We start from the raw sequence: 26,555 nt of genomic DNA on the forward strand, positions 1-26,555 counted from the left end.
TAACCTAACTTAACTTTATACGAAAGCAGATTGTTTTTGATGGTTTTATTTTTAACACTGTCTTACACAACACTTCCTGATGTATAATACAATGCAAAAATGTCAATTTCTGTCACTTCATCCTGCATCCTCTGTAAAAGTCCAACATTTTTTCCCCGTCAGATTTGGACAACCATCTGTTGTCACACCTGCCAGCTTGTCCCATTTCAGCTGAAGCTCCAAGTTTCCAGCGATGGTCTCAACCCGCCTCGTTACAGTGCGTCGGGAGAGTGACACATTCTCAAATGCGCCCCCTCTTCTCCGGGCATATCAGCGCAACAGAGTCCAATAAGCATTCCTTAATAAACTCTCTGTCAGAAAATGCCTGACTTTTTCTGGCGATTTTGTGAGAAATGACGAAACTTGTCCTGACAGCTGCATCTCTGGGGGTGTGAAATTTGGCAAAAAGTCCTTGTTGGGTTTGCAGTTTTACCATCAACGCATCAGCCTCCCATTTCAGTCCTAACATGTCCAAACACGCATTTACCTATGTGAACAAGTCATTACCTGTGGTTGTCTCTTTAATTGACTGCATGGCTGCGAGCTCCTCCGTGATTTGAAAGTCTGCAGTTATCCCACGTAAGAAGATGAGCAGCTGGGCGGTGTCACGTACATCGCAGCTCACATCCAAAGCCAGCAAAAAACAGTCAAAGTCGGCCGTTCTGTTCTTCAGCTGAAGCTCCAAGTTTCCAGCGATGGCCTCAACCCGCCTCGTTACAGTGCGTCGGGAGAGTGACACGTTCTCAAATGCGCCCCTCTTCCCCGGGCATATCAGCGCAACAGAGTCCAATAAGCACTCCTTAATAAACTCTCCGTCAGAAAACGCCTTACTTTTTCTGGCGATTTTGTGAGAAATGACGAAACTTGTCCTGACGGCTGCATCTCTGGGGGTGTGAAATTTGGCAAAAAGTCCTTGTTGGGTTTGCAGTTTTACCATCAACGCATCAGCCTCCCATTTCAGTCCTAACATGTCCAAACACGCATTTACCTATGTGAACAAGTCATTACCTGTGGTTGTCTCTTTAATTGACTGCATGGCTGCCAGCTCCTCCGTGATTTGAAAGTCTGCAGTTATCCCACGTAAGAAGATGAGCAGCTGGGCGGTGTCACGTACATCGCAGCTCTCATCCAAAGCCAGCGAAAAACAGTCAAAGTCGGCCGTTCTGTTCTTCAGCTGAAGCTCCAAGTTTCCAGCGATGGCCTCAACCCGCCTCGTTGCAGTGCGTCGGGAGAGTGGCACGTTCTCAAATGTGCCTCTCTTCTCCGGGCATATCAGCGCAGCAAAGTCCAATAAGCACTCCTTAATAAACTCTCTGTGAGAAAACGCCTTACTTTTTCTGGCGATTTTGTGAGAAATGACGAAACTTGTCCTGACAGCTGCATCTCTGGGGGTGTGAAATTTGGCAAAAAGTCCTTGTTGGGTTTGCAGTTTTACCATCAACGCATCAGCCTCCCATTTCAGTCCTAACATGTCCAAACACGCATTTACCTATGTGAACAAGTCATTACCTGTGGTTGTCTCTTTAATTGACTGCATGGCTGCCAGCTCCTCCGTGATTTGAAAGTCTGCAGTTATCCCACGTAAGAAGATGAGCAGCTGGGCGGTGTCACGTACATCGCAGCTCTCATCCAAAGCCAGCGAAAAACAGTCAAAGTCGGCCGTTCTGTTCTTCAGCTGAAGCTCCAAGTTTCCAGCGATGGTCTCAACCCGCCTCGTTACAGTGCGTCGGGAGAGTGACACGTTCTCAAATGCGCCCCTCTTCTCCGGGCATATCAGCGCAGCAAAGTCCAATAAGCACTCCTTAATAAACTCTCTGTCAGAAAACGCCTTACTTTTTCTGGCGATTTTGTGAGAAATGACGAAACTTGTCCTGACAGCTGCATCTCTGGGGGTGTGAAATTTGGCAAAAAGTCCTTGTTGGGTTTGCAGTTTTACCATCAACGCATCAGCCTCCCATTTCAGTCCTAACATGTCCAAACACGCATTTACCTATGTGAACAAGTCATTACCTGTGGTTGTCTCTTTAATTGACTGCATGGCTGCCAGCTCCTCCGTGATTTGAAAGTCTGCAGTTATCCCACGTAAGAAGATGAGCAGCTGGGCGGTGTCACGTACATCGCAGCTCTCATCCAAAGCCAGCGAAAAACAGTCAAAGTCGGCCGTTCTGTTCTTCAGCTGAAGCTCCAAGTTTCCAGCGATGGCCTCAACCCGCCTCGTTGCAGTGCGTCGGGAGAGTGGCACGTTCTCAAATGTGCCTCTCTTCTCCGGGCATATCAGCGCAGCAAAGTCCAATAAGCACTCCTTAATAAACTCTCTGTGAGAAAACGCCTTACTTTTTCTGGCGATTTTGTGAGAAATGACGAAACTTGTCCTGACAGCTGCATCTCTGGGGGTGTGAAATTTGGCAAAAAGTCCTTGTTGGGTTTGCAGTTTTACCATCAACGCATCAGCCTCCCATTTCAGTCCTAACATGTCCAAACACGCATTTACCTATGTGAACAAGTCATTACCTGTGGTTGTCTCTTTAATTGACTGCATGGCTGCCAGCTCCTCCGTGATTTGAAAGTCTGCAGTTATCCCACGTAAGAAGATGAGCAGCTGGGCGGTGTCACGTACATCGCAGCTCTCATCCAAAGCCAGCGAAAAACAGTCAAAGTCGGCCGTTCTGTTCTTCAGCTGAAGCTCCAAGTTTCCAGCGATGGCCTCAACCCGCCTCGTTACAGTGCGTCGGGAGAGTGACACTTTCTCAAATGCGCCCCTCTTCCCCGGGCATATCAGAGCAACAGAGTCCAATAAGCACTCCTTAATAAACTCAGTCAGAAAACACCTTACTTTTTCTGGCGATTTTGTGAGAAATGACGAAACTTGTCCTGACGGCTGCATCTCTGGGGGTGTGAAATTTGGCAAAAAGTCCTTGTTGGGTTTGCAGTTTTACCATCAAAGCATCAGCCTCCCTTGCGTGCGCTTCATCAGATAGATTCCGATATTTTTCCTCGTGCTTCGTCGTGTAGTGGCGATTCAAATGATATTCTTTAAACACAGCAACCTGTGTACCACAAATTAAGCACATGGCTTTACTTTTCATTTCTGTAAAGAAATACTTGGCAGTCCATGTCTTGTTGGAAACCCGCCATTCGTCATCAACTTTTCTCTTTTTAGCGTCTCGGGGGTAACCGTGCATCACTTGTCGCTGTGCACCTTCACTCACAGGTTACACACGGACATACGCCCATAAATAACACTTTTCCAAATAAAAGCAGCACAGTTGTATTGCGCGCACGACATAGATGTTTTTTCAACTTTATTTTGTAATTTGTGATTGCCGCTGTTCACATTCACTCACAATCGCGCACGAGCATACGTCCACACGGAAGTAATACAAATAACGCTTTTCAAAACAAAAGCAGCACCGTTGTATTGCACACTCGACATAGATACTTTTTAAAATTTATTTTGTAATTTATGATTGGCCACACACCGGCCGGACAGGGACGCACAAAGGGCCCGCGGGCCGTGGAATGCCCAGGTCTGGACTAGACTTTCACAATATTATGACGTCCATTGCACCGGTCGCCCAGGGGGCCGGGGGTCCCCACATCTGCGGTCCTCTCCAAGGGTTCTCATTGTATCCCATTGGGTTGAGTTTTTTCTTGCCCTGATGTGGGATCTGAGCCGAGGATGTGGTTGTGGCTTGTGCAGCCCTTTGAGACACTCGTGATTTAGGGCTATATAAGTAAACATTGATTGATTGATTGATTGATTCTTTTCGTGTCTTTGAAGCATGTGGTTATATGACAGTTTCCCATTTCTTTACACAGTCTTTTGCATTGGTCGGTGAACTCTGCGAGATCTTTGAAGCTGCACTGGTTGGGTAGCAGAGGACAGACAAGGCAGTGCTGCATCGTATGATCCTCTTCTCCGCATTCGCAGGTGGTCGGGCCGGTTTTGTAGCCCCATCTGGCCATAGCAGCTTTTGATTGCCCTGTTCCTGTTCTCAGGCGGTTTAGTGTCTTCCACTGGACCCGTGGTGTTTCTGACCCGGGGGGCAGGTCTTCAGAAGGGGGGATTCCCATGTCATTAGGAGGGGGGCTCTTTCTCTAGTCTTTCTGTCCATAGCTGGTGTCTGATTTCTTCCCGAGATGTTGTTAGGGGCCGGACATTGCTGAGGAAGCGTCTCCTTGACTTCAGACGTCGGGCCGAGGGTTCACGTCCATAGAGGAGGTGGCGTTCATCACTGGTAGCTTTTGTGAACTCTACTCGGCTGGCAACTTCCCGTCTCACGTCTGCAGGGGCAATGCCAGCGAGGAGATGTAGGTTGTTCAGGTTGGTAGGCTTCAAGCAACCAGTGATCAAGCGGCAGGTGTTGTTCAGTGCTGGGTCGGGTTTCTTGGCATGGGTTGATCTCTCCCAGACATACTCCGCCGAGGAATAGCACAGGGCCAAAGCAGTACATCTCTTTTACATTTAATTTGTTTCTCACAAGATCCCCGCCCCTCTCCTTCGTGGAGGGGCTAGCACAGGTTCGGTGGCCACGGATGAAGCGCTGGCCGTCCAAAGTCGGGACCCGGGGTGGACCGCTCGTCTGTGCATCGGTTGGGGATGTCTCTGCCCTGCTGACCTGTCTCCGCTTGGGATGGTCTCCTGCTGGCCCCACTATGGACTGGACTCTCATTATTATGTTAGATCCACTATGGACTGGACTCTCACAAGATTATGCTAGATCCACTCGACGTCCATTGCACCGGTCGTCCAGATGTCCCCACATCTGTGGTCTCCTCCAAGGTTTCTAATTGTCCCATTGGTTTGAGTTTTTCCTTGTGATGTGAGATCTGAGCCGAGGATGTCGTTGTGGCTTGTGCAGCCCTTTGAGACTCTCGTGATTTAGGGCTATATAAGTAAACATTGATTGATTGATTGATTGATTGATGATCCCTCCATTGACATGGTCTGTCCGAAATACTTCAACTCTTCAACTTCTTCAATGTTTACGCCATTAATACTGTGGAGGTTTCCCTCTAGTTGTGGGTTCTCCTGGCCGACAGATCTTCGTGAGCCCGGTAGACAGTTTGAATACAGTCTTTTTTATTCGGCATAAACACCCGGGGGTGGCTTGCTTTCCCGCAATGTACATTTGTCTCTACGTGGCTCCAACTCCCAACCCCGTGTCTCTGTCCGGCTGCTGCTAATAAAGGCGACAGGTGATTAGATAACAAGGCCCGTCCGGGCAATATACACACCTGCCACTGTCTTCGAGGCCGGTCCTTTCACACCCCGCTCCGCGGCAGGCCCGCAGGCCTACGCCCCCCTCCACAAATACATTTTAAGGTCGATTAGAGACGCAGATCCCCTCTGAATGACTGTGTCTTCATACCGAGTCCCCCCGGCTGACAAGCGACTAGCAGCTGACTGCAAAATGTGGAGCCCCTGAACTAATGTGTGACGATGCAGGATGGAGCTATTGATGCATATCTAAACACACTGCAGGAACTGGCATGTGACGTTCGAGCAAGTATGATCTGAGAGCAGATAGTGGAGAGATGCATTGATACCGGTGACGTGTGGTCACCTTTGTACCAGGTGATGCACAACGTGCCTTTTGAATTGTTTAGTTTTTTTTAACTTAAAATACCTACATATACTTTAATCATTGTTGATACAGGTTGCACACTAAATTAACAAGGATAATGTTATATATATATAAGTTATATATACTGTATATTATACAATATGCAATTTAGTCCTTAAATAAAATAGTGAACATACTTGACAACTTGTCTTTTAGTAGTAAGTAAACAAACAAAGACTCATAATTAGTCTGCAGTAACATATTGTGTCATTTATGCACCTATTATTTTGTCTACATTATGAGGGACAAACTGTAAAAAAATAGTATTAATCCACTTGTTCATTTACTGTTAATATCTGCTTATTTTCTGTTTTAACATGTTCTATCTACACTTCTGTTAAAATGTAATAATCACTTATTCTTCTCTTCTTTGATACTTTAGATTAGTTTTGGATGATACCACAAATTTGGGCATCGATCCGATACCAAGTAGTTACAGGATCATACATTGGTCATATTCAAAGTCCTCATGTGTCCAGGGACGTATTTCCTGAGTTTATAAAAATAATATAAATAAATAAAAAATGTACAAAAAGATTTTGTGATGCTAAAAAATATCAATGTAATCTTAGTAGTATCGACTAGATACGCTATTGTACTTGGTATCATTACAGCGGATGGACCCGTGGCGTTTGTTTACATTGTGACGCCGGTGAGCTATTGTATCCTCCTACGGTGTGTAGTGAAGCATGTTTAGCTAATCCTCGTCCTCCAGTGATAATAATACTTGTAAGAAACTTACTTTATTTGTCGCCTTTCCTGTCTACACCAGGGGTGGATAAGGGCCGCGAAAAGGTTTTATCCGGCCCGCGGGATGAGTTTGCAAAGTATGAAAATGAGCCGAAATTTTTGAATGAAATAAATTGCTGTTCTAAATGTGTCCACTAGAGGTCGCAATAGCAATCCTTTGTATCTTTGTAGATTATGCTACGTATGTAAAAAAAATAAACCACGCGATGTCGAGGAAAAGCTTAAGGAAAATGAGCAAACTACATAAATAACATCCTGTAATTTGATTTTGATATATATTTTTTTTATCCTGATAGATTGAAAATGAACACCAATGAGTTGACTGATGAACATTAGCACATATTTTATTCACAAAGTATAAATAACGACAAATAAAGGTAGAATGTAAGTGTTAAAAAAACCCCAACAACATTATGATTTCTACATTTTTAAACAAAGAAAACAATCTAAAGTTGTCTTTGTTTTTAAGTTATCGTCCCGGGATTTTACCGGTCCGTCCCACTTGGGAGTACATTTTTCTCCATGTGGCCCCCCCCATCTAAAATGAGTTTGACACCCCTGGTCTACACATTGTGTCTGCTTGTAAGTACTCCGTGTGTGTGCGCTGCCGAACATGCTCCTCTGCTCGTAAAACCAGCAATGTCACGGTTTTAAAAACTTTTTATGATATGATTAATTAGTATGGCGGTACTATACTAGTACCGGTATACCGTACAACCCTACTGTACAGTCACCAAGTTTTGAGCAAATCATTGAGTAAAACGTTTAAAAACGTTCCTGGATGACATTCTGACAATACAATTGTGTCCAAATCTTGAGGTATTTTCTGTAATAACCTATAATTACTCTGTATTAATCACAATCTAAGAGTGTCATCCATCCGATTAAAAAATATATTATATTATATATATATTATTATATATATATTATATATATAAAATATATTATATTATATATTATATATATATATATATATATATTAGGGATGTCCGATAATGGCTTTTTGCCGATATCCAATATTCCCCGATATATACAGTCGTGGAACTAACACATTATTATGCCTAATTTGGACAACCAGGTATGGTGAAGATAAGGTCCTTTTAAAAAAAAATTAATAAAATAAAATAAGATGAATAAATTAAAAACATTTTCTTGAATAAAAAAGAAAGTAAAACAATATAAAAACAGTTACATAGAAACTAGTATTGAGTGAAAATGAGTAAAATTAAATGTTAAAGGTTAGTACTATTAGTGGACCAGCAGCACTGTGAATGAATGAAATATGAAATCGGTGCTGCAGTCTGCAGGTGTACCTAATGTTGTGGCTCTGCAGTCATTCACAACTCCTCCAACACGAACATTATTGTTTTTGCACTTTTTGGCTTCTTATTAAATAACTTTTTTAAATAGATTCAATCTTGCACGTGGAAAGTTTAAGTGTGGGCTTTAGTTGATATAGCACTCTCGTCAGGGGGTGCATTCTACGGCGGGGGTGCATTAATCCAGCACAACAGCGGCGCATGGACTTCATTTATAAGTAATGGTAAGACCACAATAACGTTTTTTTTACTAAATGTGCTTTTTTGTGTGCTACAGTTTGTATGTGTAAAGTTAAAGTTAAGTTAAAGTACCAATGATTGTCACACACACACACTAGGTGTGGTGAAATTTGTCCTCTGCATTTGACCCATCCCCTTGATCACCCCCTGGGAGGTGAGAAGAGCAGTGGGCAGCAGCGGCGCCGCGCCCGGGAATAATTTTTGGTGATTTAACCCCCAATTCCAACCCTTGATGCTGAGTGCCAAGCAGGGAAGAATGCTGGTATGAGCTTTTAAACATAACCCGTTAACTGCTGCCAATCAAATGGTGAATAAGATACTCTTTAGGGTTCATATGTTTGTAAATCTGACTGTGATGAAGTCAGTGCCTCACCAGCCATGAACCTCACCGCACGTCACTGATATTGATATATAATGTAGGAACCAGAATATTAATAACAGAAAGAAACAATCCTTTTGTGTGAATGAGTGTGAATGAGTGTAAATGGGGGGAGGGAGGTTTTTTGGGTTGGTGCACTAATTGTAAGTGTATCTTGTGTTTTTTTATGTGGATTTAATAATTAAAAAAAAATAAAAAAATAAAAAAAAAAATAAAAAAAAACATAATAAAAAAAAAGAAAACCGATAATTTCCGATATTACATTTTAACAACATTTCTCAACCAAGCTATTGCAAGGAATTTAGGGATTTCACAATCTATGCTCCGTAATATCATCAAAAGGTCCAGAGAATCTGGAGAAATCACCGCACGTAAGCCATGATATTACGGACCTTCGATCCCTCAAGCTGTACTGCATCAAAAAGCGACATCAATGTGTAAAGGATATCACCACATGGGCTCAGGAACACTACAGAAAACCACTGTCAGTAACTACAGTCGGTCGCTACATCTGTAAGTGCAAGTTAAAACTCTACCATGCAAAGCCAAAGCCATTTATCAACAACACCCAGAAACGCCGCCGGCTTCGCTGGGCCCGAGCTCATCTGAGATGGACTGATGCAAAGTGGAAAAGTGTTCTGTGGTCTGACGAGTCCACATTTAAAATTATTTTTGGAAAATGTGGACGTCGTGTCCTCCGGACCAAAGAGTAAAAGAACCCTCCGGATTGTTCTACGGTCAAAGTGTAAAAGGCAGCATGTGTGATGGTATGGGGGTGTATTAGTGCCCAAGACATGGGTAACTTACACATCTGTGAAGGCACCATTAATGCTGAAAGGTACATACAGGTTTTGGAGCAACATATGTTGCCATCCAAGCAACATTATCATGGACGCCCCTGCTTATTTCAGCAAGACTTACAACTTAAGCTGTACATCAAGCAAGAATGGGAAATAATTCCACATGATGTTGATTTAGTTTGTTTACATATAACAATAACTGATACTAGACGATCACTGTATGATATCATTATGTAAATTATAGGAGTAATTGCACTTGGAAAACGTAGTCATATCAATAATAACTGTATTTATTTATACTTTAGATAGCAAGGAGAGATGACGCCTCAGGGTGTGTGGTATGTCCTAATAAGTCATTTTCTAATAAATATATGTATGGACAATAGGCGGCCTGCATAGAACCAGTTCTGCCAGTTCTGCCAAACCTCTTAGAAAGAAAAACAAAATAAAAAATCAGTTAAGTAGACATAAATTCCCAACCCACGTATCATTCGGGTGCATTCACTTTCATCACATGGTCGCTGGAAACTACAACAAGGTAAGAGCACTTTGGGATTATTGTACAGAGCATCACTTTTTTAAACAATAAGTGTTCCCTCAATTATCCCGGGGGATTACGTTCTGGACCCTCTGTGGTAGGTAAATAATAATAACGTTTTGGCAAACGTTTTTTTTAATTAAAAAAAAAAGAGTATAATATATATATATATATATATATATATATATATATATATATATATATATATATATATATATATATATATATATATATATATATATATATATATATCTTCATCAACAACAAAAAGTTACTTAAAACACATAATTTAGCCAGGATATGCATATTTTGGTGTTTATTCATATTTTTAATTGTACAATCATACAACTCATTCTTTGCATTCATTCCTCAAATGATAATTATGTTAATAATAATAATAAAATCGGCGGACATGAAGGACAGGTCCACCTGAAAGAGGATTTGGCATTTGGAGGCATATACAGTAGCAGAGGTGGATTAATATGATATCATATAATAATATGATCTCAATAAAAGTAGGAAGATGCTAAAACTTCTTGTTATTTTTTGTAACTTTTATTTTGAATTAACAGAATAAAATAAACCGGTTTTTGTTCTCTCACCCAAACCTATAACATATAAAAATATATACTGATAATGGATTCAATTATTGAAGTGTTTTGTACAAAAATCTGATTACTTTTAGAGTAACAAAAAAATAAATAAATAAATAAAATAAATATATATATATATATGCAAAATACGATAAGGGTATTGCAACTGGAAACTATATATATATATATATATATATATATATATATATATATATATATATATATATATATATATATATATATATTTATTTTTTTTCTGCCACCACCAATGCCGAGGATGCCCAACTAACCACTACCCGAAAAATAAAAAAGGAAAAAAATAAATAAATACATATATATATATATTTTTATTTTTTTTATTTTTATTTTTTATTTTTTATTTTTTCCAGTGGTTGGGGAAAAAAAAATTATATATATACCCCTATTCGAAAAAGAAAAAAAAAAAAAAAAAACCAAATAAATAAATGCATATGTATATATTTTTTATTTTTTTATCTTTATTTTTTTATTTTTATTTTTTTAAATTTATTTTTTATTTTTTATTTATTTATTTATTATTTTTTTTTTTTCTTCCCGATATCCAAAAAAAAAAAAAAAAAAATAAAAAAATATATATATATATTTATTTTTATTTTTAATTTATTTATTTATTTTTTTTTTTCCAGTGGTTGGGAAAAAAAAAAAAATATATACCTTAGGTAAGGAACAAATTTAAACAATTTAAAAAACTCGAGCAGGGAAACCTGCGAAACAGGCTTGTAGGGAGGAAATAGCCTCTGTGTTTTTTCCTGACCTAACGTATATTCCGCTCTACCTCGGTATTGAATAAATAAATTAAAAAAAATAATAATAATGATTTAAAAAAAATAAATATATATATATATATATATATATATATATATATATATATATATATATATATATATATATATATATATATATATATATATATATATATATATATATATATATATATATATATATATATATCCATCCATCCATTTTCTACCGCTTGTCCTGTTCGGGTCACGGGGGGTGCTGGAGCCTATCTCAGCTGCATTCGGGCCACCTCATCACAGGGCCGACACAGATAGACAGACACCTATATATATATATATATATATATATATATATATATATATATATATATATATATATATATATATATATATATATATATATATATATATATATATATATATATATATATATATATATATATATATATATATATATATATATATATATATATATTTAGTGAAAAGTGAATTAATGAATTCAGGTGTACTGGATCTCATACGATGGTGTAAAAAGTCTATATCCCAGTGAAATGATCGTTTAATATGACACAAAATGTACAAAACATTTAAATGTATATGTTCTCAACAGGAAGAAGACATGGCAAGGACAGAATCCATCATATTTGCTCTGCTACTTGCAGGTAATTTGTTGTGCTGTCTTATGGTACCCTCAGAATTGTGGGCGTAATAAATCCTTAAATCAGTGGTCCCCAACCACCGGGCCGCGGCCCGGTACCGGTCCGTGGATCGATTGGTACCGGGCCGCACAAGAAATAAAATAAATAAAAATAAATAAATACAAATAAAAAAAATTAAAATGTATTAAATCAACAAAAAACCCACAAGATACACTTACAATTAGTGCACCAACCCAAAAAACCTCCCTCCCCCATTTACACTCATTCACACAAAAGGGTTATTTCTTTCTGTTATTAATATTTCTGGTTTCTACATTATGTATCAATATAGATAAATACAGTCTGCAGGGATACAGTCCGTAAGCACACATGATTGTATTTATTTATGACAAATTCGTCCGTGGGACGACTTTTCAAGCGTTGACTGGTCGGTCCACAGTTACAAAAAGGTTGGGGACCACTGCCTTAAATAATCACCATAAATGATTCTGTATGTCTTGCATGTATGGACAAATTGACAGTCAATGATCTTTGTTACTATTTCAAGTTTAGGGCTTCCATTGTCACTGAGTTGACTAAGATGTGGCAGCACTACTGTTTAGATTAGTGATTCTCGACTGCTTAGTTTGCAGGACTCACCTTGATTACACGTAATTACAAGCAGCAACATTATTCAACTCGAGCAGAAATAGCACATAGGAATATGTGAGGTGAAACTAGAGACTTTAGATCAGGGGTCACCAACGCGGTGCCCGCGGGCACCAGGTAGCCCGTAAGGACCAGATGAGTAGCCCGCTGGCCTGTTCTAAAAATAGCTCAAATAGCAACACTTACCAGTGAGCTGCTTCTATTTTTTAAATTGTATTTATTTACTAGCAAGCTGGTCTCGCTTTGCCCGACATTTTTAATTCTAAGAGAGACAAAACTCAAATAGAATTTGAAAATCCAAGAAAATATTTTAAAGACTTGGTCTTCACCTGTTGAAATAAATTCATACATTTTTTTACTTTGCTTCTTATAACTTTCAGAAAGACAATTTTAGAGAAAAAATACAACCTTAAAAATGATTTTAGGATTTTTAAACACATATACCTTTTTACCTTTTAAATTCCTTCCTCTTCTTTCCTGACAATTTAAATCAATGTTCAAGTAAAACAAATTTTTCTATTATTATTTCTAGAATAATAAATACATTTTAATTTAATTCTTCATTTTAGCTTCTATTTGTGAAATATTTCTTCAAACTTATTATGATTAAAATTCAAAAACATTATTCTGGCAAATCTAGAAAATCTGTAGAATCAAATTTAAATCTTATTTCAAAGTCTTTTGAATTTCTTTTAAAATTTTTGTTCTGGAAAATCTAGAAGAAATAATGATTTGTCTTTGTTAGAAATATAGCTTGGTCCAATTTGTTATATATTCTAACAAAGTGCAGATTGGATTTTAACCTATTTAAAACATGTCATCAAAATTCTAAAATTAATCTTAATCAGGAAAAATTACTAGTGATGTTCCATAAATTATTTTTTTTATTTTTTCAAGAAGATTCGAATTAGCTAGTTTTTCTCTTCTTTTTTTCGGTTGAATTTTGAATTTTAAAGAGTCGAAATTGAAGATAAACTATGTTTCAAAATTTAATTGTCATTTTTTTCGTGTTTTCTCCTCTTTTAAACCGTTCAATTAAGTGTAAATATCATTAATTATTAATAATAACAGAGTTAAAGGTAAATTGAGCAAATTGGCTATTTCTGGCAATTTATTTAAGTGTGTATCAAACTGGTAGCCCTTCGCATTAATCACTACCCAAGAAGTAGCTCTTGGTTTCAAAAAGGTTGGTGACCCCTGATGTAGATGGTTAACATTTTTGTATGAATGATTTAGTCTGATGATTTCTTGCCTGGGTAAACACTCCCAACCCTGTGGAAACACTCCCACAACCACATCTACCAATTGGGTATAACTGATATTGATCAATATTTTTGTGTTGGGCTATCAAAGCTAATATTAGATTTAAGCTGTAAAGGTTTAGCAGGAATGTCATGTTGTTTGTGCTTGAACGAGTCACATCATAATATTGTCTTCCAACTGCTGTCTCAGCTGCTGCCATCGACGCCCAACCAACTACTACCACTATTCCCACCACAGCCACCGCTGTTGCTACTACAGCCACTGCTACAACTGCTGCCACCACTATTGGCCATTGCGCCCAACTAACTACTACCACTCTTCGAACCTCAGCCACCGCTACAACTGCTGCCACTACCAATGCCAATGACGCCCAACTAACCGCTGCCACTATTCGAACCACAGCCGCCACAACAACTGCTGCCACTACAGCCACCGCTACAACTGCCGCCTCCACCAATGCCAATGACGCCCAACTAACCGCTACCACTATTCGAACCACAGCCGCCACAACAACTGCTACCACTACAGCCACCGCTACAACTGCCGCCTCCACCAATGCCGAGAATACCCAACTAACCACTACCACTATTCGAACCACAGACACCGAAACAACTGCTGCCACGACAGCCACCGCTACAACTGCTGTCACCCCCAATGCCGATGATGCCCAACTAACCACTACCGTTATTCAAACCACAGACACCGCAACAACTGCTGCCACGACAGCCATCGCTACAACTGCTGCCACCCCCAATGCCGATGACGCCCAACTACTCACTACCACTATTCGAACCACGGACGCCGCAACAACTGCTGCCACGACAGCCATCGCTACAACTGCTGTCACCCCCAATGCCGATGATGCCCAACTAACCACTACCGTTATTCAAACCACAGACACCGCAACAACTGCTGCCACGACAGCCATCGCTACAACTGCTGCCACCCCCAATGCCGATGACCCCCAACTACTCACTACCACTATTCGAACCACGGACGCCGCAACAACTGCTGCCACGACAGCCACCGCTACAACTGCTGCCACCCCCAATGCCGATGATGCCCAACTAACCACTACCGTTATTCAAACCACAGACACCGTAACAACTGCTGCCACGACAGCCATCGCTACAACTGCTGCCACCCCCAATGCCGATGACGCCCAACTACTCACTACCACTATTCGAACCACGGACGCCGCAACAACTGCTGCCACGACAGCCACCGCTACAACTGCTGCCACCCCCAATGCCGATGATGCCCAACTAACCACTACCGTTATTCAAACCACAGACACCGCAACAACTGCTGCCACGACAGCCATCGCTACAACTGCTGCCACCCCCAATGCCGATGACGCCCAACTACTCACTACCACTATTCGAACCACGGACGCCGCAACAACTGCTGCCACGACAGCCACCGCTACAACTGCTGCCACCCCCAATGCCGATGATGCCCAACTAACCACTACCGTTATTCAAACCACAGACACCGCAACAACTGCTGCCACGACAGCCATCGCTACAACTGCTGCCACCCCCAATGCCGATGACCCCCAACTACTCACTACCACTATTCGAACCACGGACGCCGCAACAACTGCTGCCACGACAGCCACCGCTACAACTGCTGCCACCCCCAATGCCGATGATGCCCAACTAACCACTACCGTTATTCAAACCACAGACACCGTAACAACTGCTGCCACGACAGCCATCGCTACAACTGCTGCCACCCCCAATGCCGATGACGCCCAACTACTCACTACCACTATTCGAACCACAGACGCCGAAACAACCGCTGCCACGACAGCCATCGCTACAACTGCTGCCACCCCCAATGCCGATGACGCCCAACTACTCACTACCACTATTCGAACCACGGACGCCGCAACAACTGCTGCCACGACAGCCACCGCTACAACTGCTGCCACCCCCAATGCCGATGATGCCCAACTAACCACTACCGTTATTCAAACCACAGACACCGCAACAACTGCTGCCACGACAGCCATCGCTACAACTGCTGCCACCCCCAATGCCGATGACGCCCAACTACTCACTACCACTATTCGAACCACGGACGCCGCAACAACTGCTGCCACGACAGCCACCGCTACAACTGCTGCCACCCCCAATGCCGATGATGCCCAACTAACCACTACCGTTATTCAAACCACAGACACCGCAACAACTGCTGCCACGACAGCCATCGCTACAACTGCTGCCACCCCCAATGCCGATGACCCCCAACTACTCACTACCACTATTCGAACCACGGACGCCGCAACAACTGCTGCCACGACAGCCACCGCTACAACTGCTGCCACCCCCAATGCCGATGATGCCCAACTAACCACTACCGTTATTCAAACCACAGACACCGTAACAACTGCTGCCACGACAGCCATCGCTACAACTGCTGCCACCCCCAATGCCGATGACGCCCAACTACTCACTACCACTATTCGAACCACGGACGCCGCAACAACTGCTGCCACGACAGCCACCGCTACAACTGCTGCCACCCCCAATGCCGATGATGCCCAACTAACCACTACCGTTATTCAAACCACAGACACCGCAACAACTGCTGCCACGACAGCCATCGCTACAACTGCTGCCACCCCCAATGCCGATGACCCCCAACTACTCACTACCACTATTCGAACCACGGACGCCGCAACAACTGCTGCCACGACAGCCACCGCTACAACTGCTGCCACCCCCAATGCCGATGATGCCCAACTAACCACTACCGTTATTCAAACCACAGACACCGCAACAACTGCTGCCACGACAGCCATCGCTACAACTGCTGCCACCCCCAATGCCGATGACGCCCAACTACTCACTACCACTATTCGAACCACGGACGCCGCAACAACTGCTGCCACGACAGCCACCGCTACAACTGCTGCCACCCCCAATGCCGATGATGCCCAACTAACCACTACCGTTATTCAAACCACAGACACCGCAACAACTGCTGCCACGACAGCCATCGCTACAACTGCTGCCACCCCCAATGCCGATGACCCCCAACTACTCACTACCACTATTCGAACCACGGACGCCGCAACAACTGCTGCCACGACAGCCACCGCTACAACTGCTGCCACCCCCAATGCCGATGATGCCCAACTAACCACTACCGTTATTCAAACCACAGACACCGTAACAACTGCTGCCACGACAGCCATCGCTACAACTGCTGCCACCCCCAATGCCGATGACGCCCAACTACTCACTACCACTATTCGAACCACGGACGCCGCAACAACTGCTGCCACGACAGCCACCGCTACAACTGCTGCCACCCCCAATGCCGATGATGCCCAACTAACCACTACCGTTATTCAAACCACAGACACCGCAACAACTGCTGCCACGACAGCCATCGCTACAACTGCTGCCACCCCCAATGCCGATGACCCCCAACTACTCACTACCACTATTCGAACCACGGACGCCGCAACAACTGCTGCCACGACAGCCACCGCTACAACTGCTGCCACCCCCAATGCCGATGATGCCCAACTAACCACTACCGTTATTCAAACCACAGACACCGCAACAACTGCTGCCATGACAGCCATCGCTACAACTGCTGCCACCCCCAATGCCGATGACCCCCAACTACTCACTACCACTATTCGAACCACGGACGCCGCAACAACTGCTGCCACGACAGCCACCGCTACAACTGCTGCCACCCCCAATGCCGATGATGCCCAACTAACCACTACCGTTATTCAAACCACAGACACCGTAACAACTGCTGCCACGACAGCCATCGCTACAACTGCTGCCACCCCCAATGCCGATGACGCCCAACTACTCACTACCACTATTCGAACCACGGACGCCGCAACAACTGCTGCCACGACAGCCACCGCTACAACTGCTGCCACCCCCAATGCCGATGATGCCCAACTAACCACTACCGTTATTCAAACCACAGACACCGCAACAACTGCTGCCACGACAGCCATCGCTACAACTGCTGCCACCCCCAATGCCGATGACCCCCAACTACTCACTACCACTATTCGAACCACGGACGCCGCAACAACTGCTGCCACGACAGCCACCGCTACAACTGCTGCCACCCCCAATGCCGATGATGCCCAACTAACCACTACCGTTATTCAAACCACAGACACCGCAACAACTGCTGCCACGACAGCCATCGCTACAACTGCTGCCACCCCCAATGCCGATGACCCCCAACTACTCACTACCACTATTCGAACCACGGACGCCGCAACAACTGCTGCCACGACAGCCACCGCTACAACTGCTGCCACCCCCAATGCCGATGATGCCCAACTAACCACTACCGTTATTCAAACCACAGACACCGCAACAACTGCTGCCATGACAGCCATCGCTACAACTGCTGCCACCCCCAATGCCGATGACCCCCAACTACTCACTACCACTATTCGAACCACGGACGCCGCAACAACTGCTGCCACGACAGCCACCGCTACAACTGCTGCCACCCCCAATGCCGATGATGCCCAACTAACCACTACCGTTATTCAAACCACAGACACCGTAACAACTGCTGCCACGACAGCCATCGCTACAACTGCTGCCACCCCCAATGCCGATGACGCCCAACTACTCACTACCACTATTCGAACCACGGACGCCGCAACAACTGCTGCCACGACAGCCACCGCTACAACTGCTGCCACCCCCAATGCCGATGATGCCCAACTAACCACTACCGTTATTCAAACCACAGACACCGCAACAACTGCTGCCACGACAGCCATCGCTACAACTGCTGCCACCCCCAATGCCGATGACCCCCAACTACTCACTACCACTATTCGAACCACGGACGCCGCAACAACTGCTGCCACGACAGCCACCGCTACAACTGCTGCCACCCCCAATGCCGATGATGCCCAACTAACCACTACCGTTATTCAAACCACAGACACCGCAACAACTGCTGCCACGACAGCCATCGCTACAACTGCTGCCACCCCCAATGCCGATGACCCCCAACTACTCACTACCACTATTCGAACCACGGACGCCGCAACAACTGCTGCCACGACAGCCACCGCTACAACTGCTGCCACCCCCAATGCCGATGATGCCCAACTAACCACTACCGTTATTCAAACCACAGACACCGTAACAACTGCTGCCACGACAGCCATCGCTACAACTGCTGCCACCCCCAATGCCGATGACGCCCAACTACTCACTACCACTATTCGAACCACGGACGCCGCAACAACTGCTGCCACGACAGCCACCGCTACAACTGCTGCCACCCCCAATGCCGATGATGCCCAACTAACCACTACCGTTATTCAAACCACAGACACCGCAACAACTGCTGCCACGACAGCCATCGCTACAACTGCTGCCACCCCCAATGCCGATGACCCCCAACTACTCACTACCACTATTCGAACCACGGACGCCGCAACAACTGCTGCCACGACAGCCACCGCTACAACTGCTGCCACCCCCAATGCCGATGATGCCCAACTAACCACTACCGTTATTCAAACCACAGACACCGCAACAACTGCTGCCACGACAGCCATCGCTACAACTGCTGCCACCCCCAATGCCGATGACGCCCAACTACTCACTACCACTATTCGAACCACGGACGCCGCAACAACTGCTGCCACGACAGCCACCGCTACAACTGCTGCCACCCCCAATGCCGATGATGCCCAACTAACCACTACCGTTATTCAAACCACAGACACCGCAACAACTGCTGCCACGACAGCCACCGCTACAACTGCTGCCACCCCCAATGCCGATGACGCCCAACTACTCACTACCACTATTCGAACCACGGACGCCGCAACAACTGCTGCCACGACAGCCACCGCTACAACTGATTCGACCACTGGTGACGATGAAGCCCAACTAACTACTACCACTATTGGAACCACAGCCGCCGCAACAACTGCTACTACTACATCCACCGCCACAACTGCTGCCACCGCCAATGCCGATGATGCCCAACTAACCACTACCGTTATTCAAACCACAGACACCGCAACAACTGCTGCCACGACAGCCACTGCTACAACTGCTGCCACCACTATTGGCCATTGCGCCCAACTAACTACTACCACTCTTCGAACCTCAGCCACAGCTACAACTGCTGCCACGACAGCCACTGTTACAACTGCTGCCACCACCAATGCCAATGACGCCCAACTAACCGCTACCACTATTCGAACCACAGCCGCCACAACTGCTGCCTCCACTGCCACCTTGGATGCTTCTCGGCCTGCGGTGGTCATCTTGGTCGTCATTTCCCTGACATTGCCACAGATGCTGATAGACTTTTCGTTGACATCCAAGACAAACAGAATCAAATCACCATGAAAAGTAACATCACTCACATTACCTCAAATAGTGTACTGTAAATAAAATAATTTCAGTTATTATTTGCACCATTAAATTAAAGTGTTTTCAACCTGGATTGGACATTGCTAACGCTGAAGCCTGTCGTACATATTCAGGAGTACTATTCCAGATTGTAGTAGCATAAAACTGAAACCTAGCCTCACCATATTTGGTCCTGACTCTAGGGCACCGGCGGGAGACCACCCCCTGAGATTCTCAGAGCCAGAGACGGTTCATATGTCTCTAATATGTCAGAGATGTGCTTCGGCGCAAGACCACGAAAAGACTTGTACACGAGGAGAGACGTTTTTAAAGTCTATTCTCTGAGCAACCGGAAGCCAGTGCAGTGACCTTAGCACTGGACTAATATGGTCGTATTTCCTGGTTCTAGTCGGGACTGGAGCAGCAGCATTCTGGATGCTTTACAGCTGTTTTAGAGAGCCCAGTGAGAAGGCCATTGGAAACAATGGATTGGTCTTTCTAAGCCTGATTTACACAATATTCCTCTGATGAAACTAAGACTGAGACATTTCCTGCGTCTGTGTTCAGATATCCATCATTTTTCACCTTGATCAGAGCGGTTTCAGTGATGTGGTGAGGCCTAAAGCCTGATTGGAAAGTATTTACGTAAGGACTTTCTCCAAGAACGGCAGGTTTGATATGGGCTGACAGTTGTTCAGTACCGTGGCATCAAGACTACTCTTCTTTAAGAAGGGCTTGACAGCAGTTTTTAAGGCCTTTGGAAACGTTCAAGTCTGAAGAGAGATGTTTACTAGATGAGTGAATTGTGATAAAAAAAAAACTACTCAGCACAGATTTTAGAACTCTAGTGGGTAACTCATCAAGGCAGCAAGTTGATGGACTCAGACTGTGGAGGACCTCTTTGACTGTTTTGTCAGTGACAGGAGTGAAATGGGCCAGCTCTAGTTGACTAGTTGGCCGCAGAGTAGCTTAGTTTTAGAGACTTCCTTTTTATTGTCATTCAAATGTTTGCATTTACAAAAGAAGGTGCATATATAAATAGATTACTGTACAGATAAATATATTGCACTTTTGGATATGCATCCACGTTTACGGATGTATGTTGTATTGTCTTTATAGTCCAGCGAGTTAATCAGTTTTTGAAGGGAATTGAGGGGATTATTAGGATGCGTTCAAGAGTCTTATGGCCTAAGGGAAGAAGCTGCTACAGAACCTGAATGTTCTGCTATGGAGGCTGTGGAACCTCTTTCCAGAGTCCAGCAGTGAACACAGTCCTTGGTGGGGGTGGGAAGAGTCTCTAATGATTTTCTGAGCCCTGGTCAGGCAGCGGCTTTTTGCGATCTCCCGGATAGGAGGAAAAGGAGTCCTGATGATCTTGTCCACCGTCCTCACCACTCTCTGGAGAGACTTCCAGTCTGAGGCATTGCAGGCTCCAGTCCAGACAGAGATGCAGTTGGTCAGCAGGTGGTCTCTATAGTGCCTCTGTAGAATGTGGTGAGATTGGGGGGAGGGAGCTGTGCTCTTTTCATCCGACTTAAAAAGTGCATGCACTGCTGAGCTCTTTTTACAAGAGCTCCGGTGTGTAGGGACCAGGTCATATTGTCAGTTATCTGCACCCCCAGGAACTTGGTGCTGCTTACCATCTCCACTGCTGTGTCGTTGATGAAGAGTGGGGTGTGGCTGGACTGGTGCCTCCTTGATCTCCCTGGTCTTGTCGACATTCAGGACCGGGTTGTTGGTTCTGCACCAGTCAACCAGATGTTTCACCTCCTCCCTGTAGTCCATGGCGTTGTTGTCCCGGATGAGGCCCACTACTATTATGTGTTTTCCAAGAACTTTCAAATGAAAGACTATTGCAAAGTTATTGCACTCAGATGTAGAAATTAGTTCTATTGGAAGTGAAACTGGAGGGTTAGTTGTTACTACAGTTGACTTCAGAGACATCTTTTTCCCTTGTTCTATGCAAAATCTGGTTGAAAACATTCAACTTTTCTTTGTAAAGGTCATAATGAGCTCGGAGCTTTGACTTGTGCAATTACCGTTTGGTTGTGCCATTTTTTGTGCCCAGATCGAGTCTTCATTGCCTGATTTGAACCATTCTAACCTTGACAGGAGCAATGGTGTCCAAATGTATATGTGCAATAGATGATCAACATTAGGATCTAGGGTGTTTTCAGACCTAATGACTTCCACAAACTTAGTTTGTATGCTGTCATTTATGAGTCTTCTCCTAACAACCACAGACCAAACTGGTTTGGGTCTAAGAGATTAGGATCTAGGGTGTTTTCAGACCTAATGACTTCCACAAACTGAGTTTGTATGCTGTCATTTATGAGTCTTCTCCTAACAACCACAGACCAAACTGGTTTGGGTCTAAGAGACAAGTTAAAGAAAACATGAGGATCCAATAAAGTAGCATCGACAACATTGACGTTTATATATCAATAAAGTAGCATCGACAACATTGACGTTTGAGATAGAAAAGACACTTGATGACCAAACACCCGAAAATAGGGCACACATTTTAAAGTTATTCTGTAAAATCGTCAATGAATGAATTAGAATTTTGTGGCGGTTTGGATGATCGTTTTACCTCCATTTTCAATGACACATACTAAAATGATTAAAATTATAATGTGGATATATTTTCCCTGAGTACGAGAAAAAAACACCCCTACCTTCTGGTTTTGTCATGTCTCAAACTCATAATTCAAATGAGGTGGACTAGTTTCAATCTTAACTGCATTTGTGGAGTATTTGTGGAGCTCAGTTAAAAAACATAAAATCCAGATTGTAAGAGGAAATAACATTATTAATAAAAACTATTAGTTACTTAAAGATTTGAGTACTGCATGTTTGAAATGAGCTCGAGTTGCACAAGACACCGTGTTTTTCCAAAGGAATGTGGTTTGGATATCTCTGATCAGATAATCTAACAGTCCCTCTCTCGACGAATCTACGTGCTTTGATAGTAGTTATTGTTTTAGAAGAGAGCACTTTCATTTTGGGCCTCTGTTCGATGTGATGTTTATCAGCGCAGAGGCCATCAGCATCCTGGACAACAGCATTGAAAAACAGCTACCGGCACTGCTGGCGGGCGCCAATTGAACAGGCTGAGGAAGAAGAGGGTTGATGTCCGGAGTAAGGGGAATCAAAAAAATGTGCTTACCGTATTTCCTTGAATAGCCGCAGGGGCGCTAATTAATTTAAAACCTCCTGTCACTCCGGCGTTTACCGGAAGCCTGCGGGATGGCCGTGCATGCGCTAATTATTTTAAAACCTCTTCTCACTCCGCCGTTTACCAAAAGGAATGCGGTAAATTTAGGCGTGCGCTTTGAGTGTGATGTAAGCATACCATCATGAAAAGCACATTTAATAAAAAAAAAACGTTATTATGGTCTTACCTGTACTTATAAATGGAGTCCATTTGCAGCTCCTTCTGACCAAAAGTGAAGTGAAGTGAAGTGAATTACATTTATATAGCGCTTTTTCTCAAGTGACTCAAAGCGCTTTACATAGTGAAACCCAATATCTAAGTTACATTCAAACCAGTGTGGGTGGCACTGGGAGCAGGTGGGTAAAGTGTCTTGCCCAAGGACACAACGGCAGTGACTAGGATGGCATCGATAACTTGTTTATAGAAGTCTTCCTTATTTTCTTTCTTCAGTTTTAAAAGTCTCTGTTTCGATGGAGATATTCCTTTAATTATTACCTCCTGCTTCGATTGAAAGTCCAGTTTAGAAAACTGTTTTATTTTAGATACCGGTATTGTACCATATGTCCCGACAAGAAATCTGCGTTCAAAGAACTCCGGCTTATTAGTGATTCCCAGAGCCAAAAAAAAGTCTGCGGGCTATAGAGCGTTTTCTATTCGGGCTCCAGCACTCTGGAATGCCCTCCCGGTAACAGTTAGAGATGCTACCTCAGTAGAAGCATTTAAGTCCCATCTTAAAACTCATTTGTATAATCTAGCCTTTAAATAGACCCCCCTTTTTTAGACCAGTTGATCTGCCGTTTCTTTTCTTCTCTCCTCTTCTCCCCTGTCCCTTGCGAGGGGGAGTTGCATAGGTCCGGTGGCCATGGATGAAGTGCTGGCTGTCCAGAGTCGGGACCCCGGGTGGACCACTAGCCTGTGCATCGGTTGGGGACATCTCTGCGCTGCTGACCCGTCTCCGCTCGTGATGGTTTCCTGCTGGCCCCACTATGGACTGGACTCTCGCTGATGTGTTGGATCCACTGTGGACTGGACTTTCACAATATTATGTCAGACCCACTCGACATCCATTGCTTTCGGTCTCCCCTAGAGGGGGGGGGGGGGGGGGGGGGGGGTTACCCACATATGCGGTCCTCTCCAAGGTTTCTCATAGTCATTCACCGACGTCCCACTGGGGTGAGTTTTTCCTTGCCCGTATGTGGGCTCTGTACCGAGGATGTCGTTGTGGCTTGTGCAGCCCTTTGAGACACTTGTGATTTAGGGCTATATAAATAAACATTGATTGATTGATTGATTAAATGAATCCTCCATGTTAAAAGTTCAGGCGAGAGGAAAAAAAAGATGATCTGTTGCTGTGTGTTGTCACTTCTTCTGCAGTACCGGAAGTCGCAAGAAGGATGACTAGCGCCCTCTACCACCAGGAGGCGGGAGTCATTTAATGACTCATACCGTATTTGACACATGCAGCTACGGTATATTAATAAAACATAGCTGCTTACTGTTCTTTTTAGCATACCGTACCGGTATTCAATAGCTTGGACCTTAAATCCTACTGAATAGCTCGTTATCTTTTTTCCTTTGTGCGATTACAAACTACTGAAAGCAGCTTCCTCCATTTTGAAAATGAGGACAGGTAAATCGTCACTCGTGACGTAACGAATTTGACCCGGCGGAAGTTCTAGACATATGCTAAATATTTTGCGAAACGAGTTTGACCCGGCGAAAATGATAGATGGGATAATGGGATAATAAAATTAATATTCTGCGAAACGAATTTGATCCGGCGTTAATAATGAACCTGCGATAAGGCCAAGCATGCGTTAATTATTTTGAGAAACGAGTTTGACCCGGCAGTAATTCTAGACGTGCGAATACTATATTCCCTGCGCCAATTTAAGGAAATACGGTATATGGACCTTAATCACAAGTGTTTGATTGATTGATTGATTGATTGAAACTCGTATTAGTAGGTTGCACAGTGAAGTACATATTCCGTACAATTGACCACTAAATAGTAACACCCGAATACGTTTTCAAACTTGTTTAAGTCGGGGTCCACTTAAATTGATTCGTGATACAGATATATACTATCAGATATATACTATCATCATAATACAGTCATCACACAAGATAATCATCAGAGTATATACATTGAATTATTTACATTATTTACAATGCGGGGTGTGGAATGTGGAGTTGCAATGTTGACACAAAAGCTGCCATGCAGGCTGTTTTTTTTTTTTTTGGTCTTTCTTTCTTTTTAAATAATAAATGATAAATATTATTTATTTATTATTATATTTATTTCTTTTTCTTTTTTTTGCCACTGCTCAAAAAAAAAAAAAAAAGACAAAAAATCCATGTTATAATTAATCATTTTCAAAGCTCCAATTAGTTCAAATTTTTCACTTTAAAATGTTTTATGTGGTGAATATTGCATATGTTGTGTAGTTGCCATATAAAAACAAAGTTTTCTTTGACAACAGAGCATAAAACAAACAAAATAATAGTTCAAACGTAAAATGGACAGATATGTCTGAAGTTGATCTCGTAACTTAAGCGATGAAAGTTAAAAAAATAAAAAATTAATAAAAATGTATCACTTTATGAGTGGGGCACCTTTTGGATCCCAAATATATTTAGTGGTATTTTATTTATCTTTTCACTGTGATGACTCAAAAATATTAAATAATTAAAATCAATGGTGTCCTTCATTATTTATATTTACTACATACTGCATATTTTACTATAAGAAAAACAAAGTTGTTTTTGACAGAAAAGCCATAAAACCTTTTTTTTTTTTAAGTTGATATAGAGATTTACTGTAAGCGTTAAATAAAAAATAATAATACAAATTAGACTTATTTTTAAAATTTTAATAGCTGAGACCCTTTATGGTCCCCTAAAGGTAAAATAAATACAAAAAAATCCATATATTTTGTTATGGTTTGAAATGAAAAATATAAAAATGGCCCCCACATGCTTTAATTTTTTTCCCTCAGTGGAAAAAGTTTGGACACCCCTGGTCAACACACTGCGTCTGCTTGTAAGTACTCCGTGTGCGCGCGCTGCCGAACATGCTCATCTGCTCGTAAAACCGGCAATGTCACCACGTGACGACGACACGCCGTCATGCCCGTAAAAAAATATATATGGCGAACCGGTACTTTTGAAACAGAGTATAGTACCGTTTTTCATTCATTAGTACCACGATACTATAACAGTAGCGGTATACCGAACAACCCTAATGTACATACATCTGAAAATAGCTGTTATAAAAATCACCCCTCCTCTAATAAAAAGCATAATCATATATAC

At 43.1% G+C, this 26,555-nt stretch overlaps 1 protein-coding gene across 1 annotated transcript; it reads left to right on the plus strand.

Annotated features, from left to right (window-relative positions):
* The first annotated feature begins 9,649 nt into the window (after positions 1-9,649).
* LOC133634260 (mucin-22-like) lies at positions 9,650-23,131 on the plus strand. Its single transcript, XM_062027388.1, has 4 exons — positions 9,650-9,692; positions 11,675-11,726; positions 13,824-19,983; positions 23,059-23,131. The coding sequence occupies exons 1-4, from the start codon at positions 9,669-9,671 to the stop codon at positions 23,129-23,131; spliced, it is 6,309 nt and encodes a 2,102-aa protein (XP_061883372.1). The 5' UTR covers positions 9,650-9,668.
* The last annotated feature ends 3,424 nt before the right edge of the window (positions 23,132-26,555 follow it).

Source organism: Entelurus aequoreus, linkage group LG18 (assembly GCF_033978785.1).
Source record: "Entelurus aequoreus isolate RoL-2023_Sb linkage group LG18, RoL_Eaeq_v1.1, whole genome shotgun sequence".
In the NCBI taxonomy this organism is placed as follows: domain Eukaryota; kingdom Metazoa; phylum Chordata; class Actinopteri; order Syngnathiformes; family Syngnathidae; genus Entelurus; species Entelurus aequoreus.